Genomic DNA, 15375 nt, shown 5'->3' with positions numbered 1-15375 from the left:
GCACGAACAGTCTGGTGTTCGAGCCAATTGGTCAAACGACAACGACTGAACTTAATAGATTAATATTAGCTGCCTACCTTGAAGAAAATGGGATAATAGAAAGACCGGGAAGCGTACTTTGTTGGAAAGCCCCTTTGATTAAAGAGAGTGTCGTACTGCTCGCCACTCCCTAGTTTAGCTAGCTTAGCAGCTCAAGGGATCCACGTCTCTTCTTGAGATTAGAAGTTCAAATCTCCACCTTTACATCCATGAAAAGTGATTCCTCAAGCAAATGGTTTTTTTGGTCAACAAAGTACCAAACATCACTATATGGAGTCATTTTAACGAAAACATATAGACAAAAGTGATTTTGGCACTCTGAAACATGTCCTTATCGTTACGAAAATCGAATCCAGACTCTTGTAACCAAACACCAAAAGTTATGAGCCTCAGAAGAGTGAACAAAAGTCATACAAAATTCACCCCAACCAAAGTAATGGTGTTAATATAATGAAAATTACAGAAGAAAATGGGTAGAAAACCATAAGAAAGTCAGAACAAAGAGGAGGTCATGGGTTTAGAGAATCCTGTATTTGTATGTTATATAGATGAATATCATTTTATTGATATGGTTAAAATTAGTGAAACAATGAATGGGGCAAAATGCAAAATGTAATAAAATGTTAAGATGAAGGTCAGAGGGTTACTGATATTCGAAGCCCATCGTAGCTTAGTTGAGCATCAACACCTTCACTCTCCTTCAGCTTCAACAGATATCCATTTACTTCATCATGATCCATTAAATGCATCATACCTTCATATCAAATAGTTTCAGTTAAGTTCAAACCAGAGACTCTAAATCAACAAAGATAAAAGATTTACAGCAATGAATTCAATCGATAAAAGGAGTAGAATCAAGTAGAATGCAGTTTATACCAGTGAATAAAGTTCTCTTGGGTTGTATTTTCCTTACTTCCTCTAAAGCCTGAAAGAAAAAGAAGAACAACAACAAACTTTGATTCTCTTTCTTTTAGTTTATTATGCTTAGGAAACATAGAATGAATGTGAAGAATTACTCTTGGAAGCCCGAAGTGGGTGGAAGAAGATCGATCGGGGCGTAACGCATCCTGAAAGTGAACCGAATCATAACTATTATTCTCTTCTAGCTTTATGTTTGTTTCTAATGGAAGAAAGAGAGAAAGAGATAGGTACCATTATGAGAATTTCACAATCTTTCAAAAGTGGGTAAGTTTCTTCAGGTATTTCACTAACATCACTGCCCAGAAAAGCAGAAAAGCAGACAAGTATTTGTTAATCCTAAGCTGATTAATGCTTCTGAGATAATTTTGTGATGGAGAAGCCTATTTTCCTTACTTACCTAATGTAACAAACATTCCCAAATCGAAAACCCAACGAACGATAGCCACGACCATGCCAAACTGGTAATGGTGTAACCTGAAACGAGAGAACGAAAATGAGTAAATAGCTATCAGAATGACTTGAGAGTTGCATTTCAGGTCAATAATCATGACTTTCAAAGCTTCGCCAGTTCTCATAACTTAACTTCTGTTCCGTACTGTAATGAACTAATTGAGAAAGTTTAAACAATCCAAAATACAGCTCTAGGACTTGGGAAATCGTACAACATCATAGACCTGTATGCCTTTTTATGAAGATTAAAACAAAACCATAATCATTTTTTCAGATGAACAATCCTACATACAGCTCTAGGATTTGGGAAATCATCCCAAATCAGAAACCTGTGCGGTTTTACTGCCAGGTTCATTAGAAGTGAAATGAAAAACAAAAGATTAATCAGGAATTAAACGAAAATGTTCTGAGGAATTTTCTGCTTTCATTAATTGAACGTTGCATGCAAACAAAGCTGGTGATAAAATTCAATTCCATTCAAGAATTTGGAGGCTTAAAAACAAATCCCTTCAAAATTACAATTCCTACCTTCAAACCGCTGACTACAAAAGGCTCCTCAGGTATGATATTGAACTGCAAGTCTGAAACTGCAGCACCAGGTGCGATCACACTTGTGTCTACCAAATAATAGTGAGTCTTCTTCATCACCTAAAGTAATTCCACTATATATAATTTATCAAATAAAAAAGGGTTAAATTATAATAAATACCCATGAACTTTGCCATTGTTTCAAAAATGTCCTTGTTCTTTCAATAGTTAAACTGTTACTCTTGAACTTTCATGAACGTTTCCAAACTAATTTTGGAGTATAAATCCATTAAGGTGGAAATTGGGACATGTGGAGGCGACCGAAAATGGTGTGGCCTTTCAAATTTTCATTCTAGGTCACGTCACATCGTTTTAATTCTCAATTTCTGTAGATATTCTAAAGGATTTCTACTCCAATGGTAGTTTGAAATGCTTATGAAAAAATCAAGAGTAATATTGCAACTTTTGAAAGAACAAAAGTATTTTTAAAACAAAGGGCAAAGTTGGAATATTATATAATTTAGCCTTACAAAAAAAAAATGGAATTAAACTATAAAATTTAAACCTCAAAATCACGTTGAGCCACATAAATTGGAATGGAAGGCTGGACATTGTTTGTCCAATCGCGAAGATCGTCTAGACCTGATAGTAAAAAGGCAAAAAAAAAAAAAAAAAAAAAAAAAAAAAAAAAAAAAAAAAAAAAAAAAAAAAANTAGAAATGAAGGAATGAAGTAAAAGAATGTACTCTAGAATTGCAACTTTTATTATAATCTAAAATAAGATTAGATTGCAAGGTGATGCTTGAGACCTCCAATTGCATCAGCATGAGAATGAGTAATAATAACCGCATCAATTGTTCTTATCCTGGCAGAAATGCAACAAGTTTTATGATGAGACAAAAATCATACTAAAACGAGAATGGCATATGATCGTGTTAGAAAGCAACACTATGTCATACTCAACAATATAAACAGGACAACAACTTGAAATGTAGCGTAATTGATTACTGCATTGAAACTATTGAAACAGAATCTGAAATGGCACGCGAAAGAAGGTTTCCTGCCTGGTACCTTCTGCTCGAACGCCCCAAGTGAAAGGAAATGGAATCCTCATTTGGCATATATAGACCACTTCACTTTCCATGTTATAACAGAGGAACGATAAATTTGAACTCATGGACTTACAAGATATATGAGTTTACAGATTGCCCTTTCAAAAATTACAAATAAACATAAAACTAAATTAACTTGGGTTATAACGCTCTTAGCAATAGAAGTGCATCTAGACCCACCTAATCTAGTTTCGTTAACCAAGCATTACGAGCAACCAAGTAGCTACCTAAGTTTACTCTATAGAAAAGGTTGAACTTAAGCAAAAATAATAACAATAATAAATAATTAAATAACCAATTACTGACCCGAATGTTGGAAACCATTGGAGAGCGCTGTGGTAGAAAAACCTGCACGAAAAGTATAGAATTGTCACAACAGCCACCATCCAAATATTGCAACAGCAGATAAACTTTTAACCTAGTTCCCATGATTATAGAAAAGGAATCAGAAAGGCACTAACGTACAGAATAAAGGCTAAGAAATAAAACCATAAGGTAATAATGTACTAACTTCCCAACGTCGATAAGAATGTTACGAGTTCCAGAAGGTCCAGCATATCGAACTAGGATACCGGTATTAAGCCTCCTGTTTTTATTGCCCGGTTCTGCAGCTTTGAAGCATACCTAAAATAAATAAATAAGAAAATCATAAAATGCTGTTAAGGGTTGTTTAGATCATGAGTTAGGCTAATAACTTGAAGTTAAGAAGTCAAGTCTATTGTGACATCCCACATCGTTTGGAGAGTGGAACAAACATTCCTTATAAGGGTGTGGAAACCTCTCCCTAACAGACGCGTTTTAAAACCTTGAAGGGAAAACTCAAAGAGGACAATATTTGCTAGTGGTGGATTTGGGCTGTTACAAATGGTATTAGAGCCAGACATCGGGCGGTGTTCCAGGAAGGATGCTGGGCTCCCAAGGGGGGTGGATTGTAAGATCCCACTTCGGTTGGAGAGGGGAATGAAACATTCATTATAAAGGTGTGGAAACTTCTCCCTAACAGACGCATTTTAAAACCTTGAGGGGAAGCCTAGAAGAGAAAACCCAAAGAGGACAACATCTACTAGCGGTGGGTTTAGGATGCACATAGATTTGTCGATGCTACAGTCTACATATACTCACATTACATAAACCTGTACTTATGAAAAGCAACTTTAATACTGTACACCGACTTCAAAAAATCATAAACCTATAAACTGAACACAAAGGTCACAGACCCACATTTCTGTAACCTACAATACCTTCCCACTTAAGTCCACGACTAGTAGGTGCCATTAGTTTCATTCTTACGATCGTCTCATTCGGAAGGACTTTAAGCCACTATTAAACAATTGACAATAACCAGCAAGTTCACTTAAGCTCAGAAATTGAATAACCTACCGGACATTTCTTTACAGGATCAGTCAGGCAGCTGACTCGTGGGATTCCTTCGCTGGTACCCGAACCTGTAAATATAATCTCTGATTCATTGGCAGATAACGGCTGTCCAATGTCGCCACCAGAAACTGTAGATACAAAGAAAGAATTACCACACATAATGCGCAAACCCACTAATTTCAATTCCACATCAGGCCTAATTTCAATTCGCGCAGTTGATCAACAAAATAGAGTAGGATAGAGTAATCAGGAAAATCTCGTACAATTTTCCTCTTGAAAACTCAGAAACCGATTGTGCCGTACAAGATGAAACTAGAGCAATGTGAAGTAGAAAAGAATCGCAAGTACAGTGAGCCATGCAAAATCCCCAATCCCCAGCTTGACAACTCATGAAATACGAAACAATTGAAGTGGAAAGTAAATAAACTGTCGACACAAACAGCAGAGATAGTGAAGAAAATCGAATCGAAATAGAAAGAGGGCGTAGAGATCATATAGCAGAATCGAATATCCATCAAAGCAAACAGTGAGAAATGTAGCTCACCGGATTGAAGGCGAGGTCGGGCGATTTGTCGAAACGCAGAAAATCCTCTTCTGGTAATCGAAAATGAGGAGATTGGAAGATGAACTCGGGTTGTGAGAGCGGCCAGACAGGCCATAGAAGTGGGTGGAAGAGTCGTACCCACAAACAAAACCATGGGAAAGAGTTCGATTACCAAATCCTTGTAAACGCGGTTTGATTTTGATGGAAATAATGAAAAAAGGCACTTTTTTCTGATTTAATCCAAAAGTGCTTCTTCTAATTAATATATAAATAATATTAATATATTGGTTTAAAATATATATTTATAAATAAAAATATATCACCTCTTTTATTTTATTTCATGCTCAAATTATTTTCATTTTATTTCAATTTTTTATTTTATTTGAAACCGAATAATAAAAACTTTATTATTTGATTACTATGATACAAAAGAATGATATAGAATTAAGGTGGACTATAAGCGATCCAAAGCAAGTTTATCATATTATAGAGCTTGCATATACCAAATCTCCGACCTAGAAGCTCAAAATTTTGCACGTCTAATATCAAATAAGAGGTTGTTTGATGTGATATGTGTTTATTAGAATTGTATTCCATCGGTAAATTAGAATTTGTAATAAATAATATATTATTTATTTACGAGAAAATTACACTTGTGGTGTTAACATTAACATTTTGAATATAGTAATATTTTGGTTCTTACTCTCAATTTAAGTTTTTAATAGGAAACTTATGTGACACCTTTTTCTCTCTCCTCTCTTTTCTCGTCTCTCATTCTTCTCTATCATCATCACTATTGCACGAGGTCTCTTTTATCGACACTCTTTTTTTTTATTATTATTATAGTTTAATATAAGTCCTTTCACTATATATAATATATATAGTTGTGTCTATGAATAAAATTATTACAAGTAAATCAATTAAGAGTTTATTATAATTATGAGTTAAAAACAGTGTTTTATTCCTATAATTATTTCTTATATCTTGAGTAGCACTAATATCTAATAATTAACTGAAAGAGAGGGGTTCATTGTTCAAATCCAGACAACTATAATCCTATACTAACAAATGACTAGTACTTAAAAAGACAACTATTCATTTATTTAATCTGTTATTATCTCCCTATTTGGTCAAGTCCCCAAAATGGATAAGTTTATTGAATTGACTATAAAAGCCACAAATCAAAGGTCAAGCGTTCAGAAGTTTATTACCCACATAAGATTAAGATCGAATTATCGTATTAATTAATGAATTTATGAACGAAGATAAAATATCGCGAACGATTTGGATCAAATCATTTATAACATTATAAAGTGAAATGTATCAATAGTATTACCAATACAAGACATCCAACCTTACTCATATACTTCATATTTTTTAGACTATTTTTTTTTAACATAATCTTCCATATGGTTCAATAATTATCATTAAAAATTAAATAATTAATTACAAAATTTTACAACAAAAACGAAAATTGTTCGCTCAGTGTTGCAATGACATCTATTTCCATCTTTTGAATTATCATGTGGATTCCCCATCTTTTGAATTATCATGTGGATTCCAAGGGGAATGAACGATTGGTATTATTAGATTATCTAATTTTGATCCAATCTAACAACATTCCAAAGTTATGAAATAGCACGTGAACCGATTAAGGTAATGTTCTAACTATCTGCTTTACCAGAAATGAACACAACAGCACGCAGAGGTACAAAATTCAAGAGGGAAGTGCTTCCTATTGATATTGCAAATGACCTATAATCCAATATTATTCAAGCTAAACGGCGTGCAACTGTTTCTAATGAGGAGTGAAATGTTGAGAATTTGATTACTCGGTTCATGAATGCTGCTGCATCTTTGATTTCAATGATTCAATGACGGCTGAGAAATCCTGATCACCAAGTCCATGAGATTTCGCTACCTTGTATACCTCATTTGCAGCTGCAGCAATAGGGGTGGGTTGCGAAACGGATTCCGCTAAACCCAGAGCAAGCCTCAAGTCCTGCCAACAGTTGGCCAAGTGAGAATGAAGTTATATACACAAGACTTGTATAGAGTTGCTAGAACTAAAACAATTACCTTCTGTTGATGCTTTAAAGGAAAGGCAGTGGGATAAAGGGATTGAATCATTGATGGCCCCTTGAGTGAATACATTGGTGCACTAATGGCACCCTGTGAAACAACCTGTAATGACGCCAAAAATTTACACTTCAATCTGGGCCAGAATAATTATTCGACTTTTTTCGCAGGCTTGCATTGAGAATAAACTATAACACAATTTTGTTCTGGGGGGAATACCTGTACAAGGATGCTTGGGTCAAGTCCTACTTTTTCACTTAGAAGCAATCCTTCGGAGAATGAGGCCATCATGCTACAAATATTTAGAAAATAATTACCAAATTATTGTCAAGATACTAACTCGCAGCAATGCCAATTAGAAATTAGAAGATAAAATATGGGACAGAACCTTCCCATGATCATGTTGACGACAAGCTTCATTGCAGCTCCATTTCCGACTTCCCCAAGATAAAATTTTGACTATATGAAAATAAAATGTACAAACGGAAGAATGAAAGAAAGAAGCAGCAATTTTCACCAAATCAGTAAGTCAAGTAACTTGAATTTCTTACTACCTTGCCCATGATGTCCAGAAGCGGAGCAACTCTTTCATACAGAGCTTTGTCACCTGAAGATGGAACCACTACATTATTATTCTAGTCTTCTTACAGTAGATGAATGAGATACATAGGAGACGGCACAGAAAGAAAGCAGTAGGATAAATGTAATTGATGAATCTACTCTATACAGCTCAACGTTGGAATTTCGATGATAATGCAATAGTCTCCTCAGCACTCGCTACAAACTACTGCAATCTCTTGTATGAAGTTTACGATGTGAATAGAATTTTTCTATAATGAATATGACTCGTGATAATATGTTAATCCCTTTATGATGTAAGTTACTGACCTGCAGTAAGAAATATAAGTTGTCCGTCTTCCGCAGGCTTTTTGGAGCCGGAAACTGGAGCCTAGAAAAAAGTTGCAATTAGTACGTTCAAATGTCAATGATTACAGTATGAACACCGGCAAGCAGTCCTGGAATGCTCATTCTAATTGGTAACTGCTCGTAGTACGCTTGGTTATAAATATTATCCTACCTCCAGAAATAGAGCGCCCGTATCCTTTATACGTGCACTAACCAAATTAGAAGTAGCAGCATCAACTGTTGATACATCCACATACCTGCCAATGGCAATAGGATGCGATAAAATGTCTACACGATGATTAAAATAAATCGAAGGACTTCGTGGAAGCATTCAAATGAAGAATTGAAAACTCAACGGAAGTCGGCAGGCTGGAGAAAGATTTAATGAAAAAAACACTGCAATTTGCTTCCGCACTAGATAACAGATGCAAAATTTAGTAAGACAAAGTGAAAAGATGATATTCTAATGTGAAAATGAAAGTACAGTTATACCCTTTTCCTGGGCTCAATCCACTCACAGCTCCATTTTCTCCCACAGCAACATCCAACTGAAAATGGTAGAACAAGTTGTTAAACCTTTTTTTTTTTTTTTTAAATTATAAAAATCGAGCTTTCACCAAGAGAAAATAAAAGAATACAGCGGGCATACAAAAAAACCAACCCAAAAGAAGTCAAGCTAAAGAAGAAGGCTCCGATCAAGCAAGATCAAACCTAACGGATAATCACAAAAGCCCTTGAACATCCACGCCCAAAGGGACGTATACAACATGATTGCTCCCACCTCTAAACACCCTATTATTCCTCTCTCCCCCAAAACTCCAAAATAAGGCACAAATGCCAACCATTTACGAAAAAAACGATCCTTCTTGTTCAAGGGCGGATGAAGCAACAACTCCTCAATCATAGAACTCTAGGTCGAACCACACTGATGCCGAATGCTTGAAAGAAACACTACCAGACAGCCAAAGAATTATTGACTGAAACTGAGATCCTAAACAAGGAGAGGAAATACATCGAGATTCCTGTTAGAATGGGCGGAATCAAAGTAAACTTTCCTCCTTTGAAAAAAAAGTTAAAGACTGAAATAAGCTTCTTAAATTTCTTGAGTTCAACATGGGGTGTAGGATTTCAACTTCATTTGGATGGGAATTCTCCCTTTTTCTAAATTTAATACCATCTATGAATTTATTTCCTATCAAGAAAAGAACAAAAAAAAAAAAAACAAAAAAAAAATACTCACTGCACTTTCAGGGTCAGCAAGCATGGCAAATGTGACATCACAAGATGCTGCCACCTTCTGAGGAGAAGGCTGATATCTGCATCAGCGGACTTGTTCAATTATAATTGAAGCATCGGAGTAAAATACCAGAATCAAATGAAACTCAAAAGAATCTAGATTTCTAGCACATAATTACGTCAATCAAAATGATTGATTGAAAATAACAATAAAAATAAAAGGAAAAGAAAGGAGTTTCTTAGAGGACTAAGAGTGTAAGAACAGCCACTGTTTTACAGTAACAATTGTATGGGAGAACAATGCAGCACATCAAGGACAAATAACAATTGAAATGCAATTCATTAAAATATCCCATTAATGGACATGACGTATATGGAGTGATTTTTAAATTTGAAGAAAAGCCAACACAGAAGTAATTATGTCAATCTAGTCATTGCCTATCTAGCTGCTATTCAGAACTTCCTCGGACCATTCCTTTATGAACTATCTACTCTAACACTCTCAACGAACCCAGATTCTAAAACGTTTTAGAATGGACTAGACAGTTAACACAAATCGCAATGAATATTCTAGAACATTCAATGTTAATGGATGAGAGATTTTACCTACATGTTGTTCCAAAGTGACAACAAAATAAAGTTGTAGTTAATGAACTCAATTGCAATATATGCTTCATTAAAGTGGAGTTTCAATTAATCTGGGATATATTATAAATTTTAGGCCGGTCAATTAGGATATTAATTCTTAGATTTAGGGAGCTTTCATTATATTTTTCAATTTTACAATATTGTTTTCAACGTTGTGTAGTTGAGAATAGAGTAGTCTGTAACAGCCAATAGCTAGCATATTCACTCAACAAAGCTTCTTCAAACGGCTTTCCTCTTTTCATCTTCTTGTTTTCTCTGATAGGTTCCCCATATTACAAGTAGCTCTAAAAAATCCTAAAGGAGAAAGTCTCCTCTTCATCTACACAATCTTCTCATGATCCAATTTCAACAACACAAGTCAATTGCCTTTGTAGGTCACTCATTTCCAGAAACAACCATGTTTTAAGTTATAATTAGCTAATAGTCATTATGGTATTGACGACGAGAATTACAATCTTACAATTGACCTTAGGTTATTCTAGGGTTTATTTTCAAGGCTATAAATATTCATTCATGTTATTGCTTTAGAATTCATATTTGTTGTCATGATCTTTCAATAAAATTGAGTCTTCTAAACCGGAAGGTCGTGAGAAACTTACTTTACCTATCTTATATTTAGATTTGCATACTAGGGTCATTCAAATAGTCTTAATAAAGCTATCTTAGTCTTAATAAAGCTATCTTAGGGAGTGATTTGAATCTTAAGTTTAGAAACAAGTTTTCTCTATTTTTGCTTTCCCTCTTACCTGAGATGAAATTGTCTTATAGCATTTATGATCTAGGGTTGGCAAAACTATAAGGATTCTTAAATTCAATTGGTTAGCGTTTCTCATCAAATAAGCCATATTTTTAAAGATAAGTTTAGTTCACATATGGGAAGGAAATCATAAAGTTTGTTTCCTTGGGTGTTTCTGCGCGGGCTCATTATCTAGATACTTTTGTAATTAATTTTTCCTGTTTAATTATAGCAAATTTGAGAACGATTTTATAACACTTCAAGGGTACCAACCAATTGACCGATAGTTTCTAGTTTCAAAGGGATCTGATAGTCTCCCCTTTTCTGTGTTTCACTGGATACTTTGAAACAGTTTCGTTTCCTATTAAAACACATTATTCGAGAACTCATTTCAAATGCATGTCTATTTTTAGTTTAGTATTTCGAAAACTGCTAATCTCTATGGAACAATCAGAGCAATACGGAACGACAGGCATTGTTACTATTTCTCTCATTCATGGAATGTTATGGGTAAATGTAATTTTGTAACTAGGAAAATGTCGGTCTCTTGGAACAAGTAAATATGAGCCGATTATTTCTCCAACATGGTTTACACGAGTTCCAGAAATGAACTTATCTATGAACTTCAAGTTCTTTGTCTCCTTTAAATACAAATCATAGAATATTTTTGGAGATAGGACTTCCAAAAGAGAATAACTTATGAAGCTATGTAATTTAAGACTCGGACAAAATCTGTGGATGGAGGTAAAGAAATGATTTTTAAGATAAGTTGAAACTATCCACATATCTTTTTCTGAAGCTAATTGACCTATTTTTTCAAATTAGTGTGATATATTACACTTTTCATTATTAAAACAACAAAAATAAAATTATTTTCGTTTTTATCTATTCCTTCTATTATTCATTAATGGAATCTATTTCTCCTTTTAAAAAATCATTCTCATTTTTATCTGGATTGTGATAAGCTTTTAAAATCTAAGAAATACATAAATAAATAAAACGTAAGTAAAGAAAAAATATATATATTTCCTACTAAAGTAAGTTTTATTAGTTAAAATATCAACAACCACTTACTACGGTTAAATTTGTTAAAATATTAGCAACCATATCATAATATATTTTTGAAAAAGAAATTTAAAAAAAAAAAAAAAAAAAAAAAAAAAAAAGATAAACGAAACCTATAATTCTTCAATAAATAGAAAAAGAAGGGAATATTTAGATGGTGGGTTCTCCTCTTCCATTGAGGGCAAAAGAGTTTGGTCGGTTGGAGGACCATTCACAAAACTAACCTACCCATACTCAGATCATATCATGTATTCCGAGGATAAAATTTCTCTGGTCAATTTTCCCGCATAAATCCTAGTGATAAAAAGTACAAAAAAGGAATCCAAATGTTCGTGTCTAGCCGAACTACTACTTGCTATCCAAATCTTCTCAAGGTTATATGAATCACTTGTTCCTTTAAAGTATTCCAATAAAGCTTGGTGGATCGTTTTAGATGTTTCAAAATGAATTCTATGTTTTCTTTCTCAGTTGGAGAAAGTCTTCTGTTTTATCTTTGAGGAGTTTGCTTGAAAAGAAAGCAAGCGTTCTAGTTGAATACCATTACATACTTGTCCTTTTAGAATATTTAATGAGAAATGCAATAGAAGCATATATCCGGTTTGCTGTTTAGATCCTTGCGAGCTTTAGAACTAGAATTCACTTTTGCTTCTCTTTGGAGTTCTAAATAGTTTTCTTTCTAATTATTCTCACACTATCAGAGCTACTGGTACTTTCTTTTCATAATTTCTTTTAGGGGTCTTGGATATCCCATTCACTTCAATGAAATATATGCTTCCTTTCCTTGTTTGCCAGACACAAATACTTTACGAGATTGAGAAATTAATTCTCTGAGTTTCTACCCCCAATTCTCCTTTTCCTTCCCTCTCAAATCCTATTTTCCCAAGCACTAAATAAAATTCTTATCACTGCCCTGTGCTCCAAGAATGTCTAACCACATCACAGATGTATTTTGGAAATCAATTCCTCAAAATACCTCAAATGGTATGCAATTTGTTGGCATAATGGTATTAGGTATGCAGATATCAAGAACTTACTGATATCAAGAACTTACTTTGCACCCAAGTTGATAAGAGGATCACATTTGCTCTTGGTCCTATTCCAGACGGTCACATCATATCTACAACAAGCAAAAAGAGACAACATATTAAAAAGATGTATGGGTAGATGATAGCAAGAGAAAACTAACTCAAGTAAATAAAGCATGTGCTATCGGTTTTCTTCAACTCGATTACTCAAAGTTCTTGAGGGAGAAATTCTATAATTTTTAAAACAAAAAAAGGACATGACATTGCGATTATAACTAAATCAACCTATACTATGGAAACGCTTGTTAGTTAATGATACAGATCTAAAAGGGGGATCGAGAGGGGAAAACAAAGGAAAAGGCATCTTCACTAGTCATACCCAGATTTTACAAGATTCTCTGCCATTGGTGAACCCATGATTCCCAGACCTAGGAAACCAACGCGCAGCTTTTCTGCATATACAACAGGTGAGAGAGCTCTGTTAAGTTTGCTAGGTAGTGAATTTTCCAGGAAACAAGAACAAAAACATCTAATGGGAAGACCAGAGCGAAAGTGTGAAACTATAAATCATGCCTCCAAAATTAAGATATCATTGAACTGCTATAATCTTGTTGCGTTCTGGTTTTCAGCGGAAAACAAATCATTTTCATCGTTTTAGTAAAATTTAATTGAATTGCTATGTCCACTCAGCCCAGACTTCTCCAGGACTTCTATAGCTTTATTTGCAAATTGTTTGATACAAATATGAAGATTTGAACATCACTGAAGGTACGTTGAAGCTTTGAAAGAAAATCCCACAAAAAGGATTCAACTAAAAGCTGAAACTCATCTCTCAAAAGTGCAGGGGAAAGGCGTATTCAAATAGTCACGCTCGTCAAAGCATTAGCCTTAAAATCTATCTATTTCGTTATCGTCAAAGCATTAGCCTTAAAATCTATCTATTTCGTTATCGTCAAAGCATTTTTCAAGAATGATCACGAACATGCTTTCACCAAACTTCCAATTTCACCTTCCACAATCTACCGCTCTTATCCTCGTTATTATGCAAACTAAATCCAAAATCAAGCAATTGCAGTTTCCACTTCATAATTATCTCCGGCTATGAGATTTGCTTTGAGCGCACAGTTCAAAGATTGGCACGACGACAGAGACATAGATAAGAACTCCAACTCTGCCATTCACTGCTTAATTTTCAAGGAAAACACGTGAACTATTAATGCTTCCTAATTTGGATGGATTTATTCATAACAAATCTCAACTGATATTAAAGCTGAAAAATGATCTAAGATCGCAACGTAAATGCAGTTCCGCTTAACAGCTACATGTAAGCCGAACTAGCAACAAAAACCTCCAATTACATAATGCGTTTGTTGGTACAGAAAGTAGAGAATTGGCACAACAAGAGAAACGTAGATAAGAACTTCAACAGCTGCCGATCACTACTATATTTCGAAGGACAGAAACGAGAACCATTCCATCGACTCTATCAAACAAGAAAAAAAAAATTCACATCAACTCTCAACTAGTATCACAGCTCTACTAAGGCAGAAAAATGATCCTAATTATCTCTACTGCATACTTAACTCAAAATCGCAACTACAAGTAAGAAAATACAGTTCTGACTAACATCAACTACACGTAAACCGAACTAACTACAAGAACTTCCAATAACATTATGTATTTTTTGGTAGAGAATATTAGAAAGATTGACACAACCAAAGAAACATTGATAAGAACTCCAACAGCTGCCGATCACTATTATATTCCCTAGGCCAAAACGAGAACTATCAACTCTATCTAACAAGGACAAATTTATTCACATTAATTCCCAACCACTATCACAGCTCTGCCAAAGCAAAAATCCGATCATAATCATCTCCAACACCGCACACTCAACTCAACAACAAGTAAGAAAATGCAGCTCCAAACTACGTATAATCCGAGCTAACCACAAAAACATCCGATCACATTCTAAAAATTTTCTGGAACAAAATGCAGGTGCAAAAATTACCGGCCGCCGCAGTCGCATCCGGAAGAGAAGAGCCAAGATTTGACATATTGGAGTTCCTGTCTTTTCGCTATGCTACAAGACGAAGATCGTAGGTGAGAGAACCGCGCGACTGCGATCAGCGATGCTTCAAACTGTGATTCAGATATTTCCGTGTTGAGGAAATGGACAACTTCACTGACAGAAGGCTGTGAAAAGAGCGCATTTAATTGGCGAGGGAAGCCAGTTGCTGTCATAGGCGACGTCGTTTAGTGGTTTGGGTTCCTGTTTCAGCGGAGTTTAAACTTTCCGAAGAGACCAACAAAAACCGACGCCCGCGATTGTGACACGTTGCATCCTCGGCTCCACCAATGTACTCTCGTTTGCAACGAAACCAGAGAATGTTGGACCGCCATTGGGCTTTGAAATACGTAGGTACCTTATTTATTTATTGCTTTTTTATATTTAAAAAAAATGTTAAATAACGTTAAAGGTATTTTTAAAAGTTTTTTTTGTTTTTTTTGTTTTTTTTTTTTTTACTTTTTGTGGTATTATTGAATTTTTTGTAAATTCAATCATTTTTTAAAATAAAATGCAAAGTTCCATTAGAAAAATGTGGAATAATATTAGAAAAATGCAAAGTATTTTTAATAATTCTATTCAATCTTCAACAACATTAATAGTATGTTAATGTGGAATAATATTAGAAAAATGCTGGCTAAT

At 34.6% G+C, this 15375-nt stretch overlaps 2 protein-coding genes across 2 annotated transcripts; both read right to left on the bottom strand.

The window, feature by feature from the left end:
- Positions 1-399: 399 nt before the first annotated feature.
- Positions 400-5180, bottom strand: LOC111789766 (putative hydrolase C777.06c). Its single transcript, XM_023670449.1, has 12 exons — positions 4971-5180; positions 4430-4554; positions 3561-3673; positions 3356-3397; positions 2747-2802; positions 2504-2580; positions 1939-2058; positions 1358-1434; positions 1192-1255; positions 1056-1106; positions 916-964; positions 400-793 (listed from the first exon to the last, which is right to left on the bottom strand). Exons 1-12 carry the CDS (start codon positions 5122-5124, stop codon positions 675-677), a joined length of 1047 nt encoding a protein of 348 aa, XP_023526217.1. The 5' UTR covers positions 5125-5180; the 3' UTR covers positions 400-674.
- Positions 5181-6528: 1348 nt separating this feature from the next.
- Positions 6529-14870, bottom strand: LOC111789681 (glyoxylate/succinic semialdehyde reductase 2, chloroplastic-like). Its single transcript, XM_023670326.1, has 12 exons — positions 14677-14870; positions 13045-13117; positions 12692-12757; positions 9196-9271; positions 8448-8503; positions 8128-8212; positions 7938-7998; positions 7604-7656; positions 7438-7508; positions 7269-7341; positions 7050-7154; positions 6529-6972 (listed from the first exon to the last, which is right to left on the bottom strand). The coding sequence occupies exons 1-12, from the start codon at positions 14720-14722 to the stop codon at positions 6808-6810; spliced, it is 930 nt and encodes a 309-aa protein (XP_023526094.1). The 5' UTR covers positions 14723-14870; the 3' UTR covers positions 6529-6807.
- Positions 14871-15375: the final 505 nt, after the last annotated feature.

The sequence above is a fragment of the Cucurbita pepo genome, chromosome LG03 (assembly GCF_002806865.2).
Source record: "Cucurbita pepo subsp. pepo cultivar mu-cu-16 chromosome LG03, ASM280686v2, whole genome shotgun sequence".
In the NCBI taxonomy this organism is placed as follows: domain Eukaryota; kingdom Viridiplantae; phylum Streptophyta; class Magnoliopsida; order Cucurbitales; family Cucurbitaceae; genus Cucurbita; species Cucurbita pepo.
Note: the sequence above shows the minus strand (reverse complement) of the source record. Positions and strands in the feature narration are given on the sequence as shown.

What these genes read in the sequence shown, in the direction of transcription:
- LOC111789766 (XM_023670449.1), bottom strand. Translation starts at nt 5,124, where the DNA reads ATGGTTTTGTTTGTGGGTACGACTCTTCCACCCACTTCTATGGCCTGT. An exon ending in ATTCTTATCGACGTTGGGAA is followed by an intron (nt 3,398 to 3,560) that starts GTTAGTACATTA and finishes CTTTTCGTGCAG; the next exon opens with GTTTTTCTACCACAGCGCTC. An exon ending in TGGCTCAACGTGATTTTGAG is followed by an intron (nt 2,059 to 2,503) that starts GTTTAAATTTTA and finishes GAATTACTTTAG; the next exon opens with GTGATGAAGAAGACTCACTA.
- LOC111789681 (XM_023670326.1), bottom strand. Translation starts at nt 14,722, where the DNA reads ATGTCAAATCTTGGCTCTTCTCTTCCGGATGCGACTGCGGCGGCCG. An exon ending in ACCCAAGCATCCTTGTACAG is followed by an intron (nt 7,155 to 7,268) that starts GTATTCCCCCCA and finishes GCGTCATTACAG; the next exon opens with GTTGTTTCACAGGGTGCCAT. An exon ending in CTTTAAAGCATCAACAGAAG is followed by an intron (nt 6,973 to 7,049) that starts GTAATTGTTTTA and finishes AACTGTTGGCAG; the next exon opens with GACTTGAGGCTTGCTCTGGG.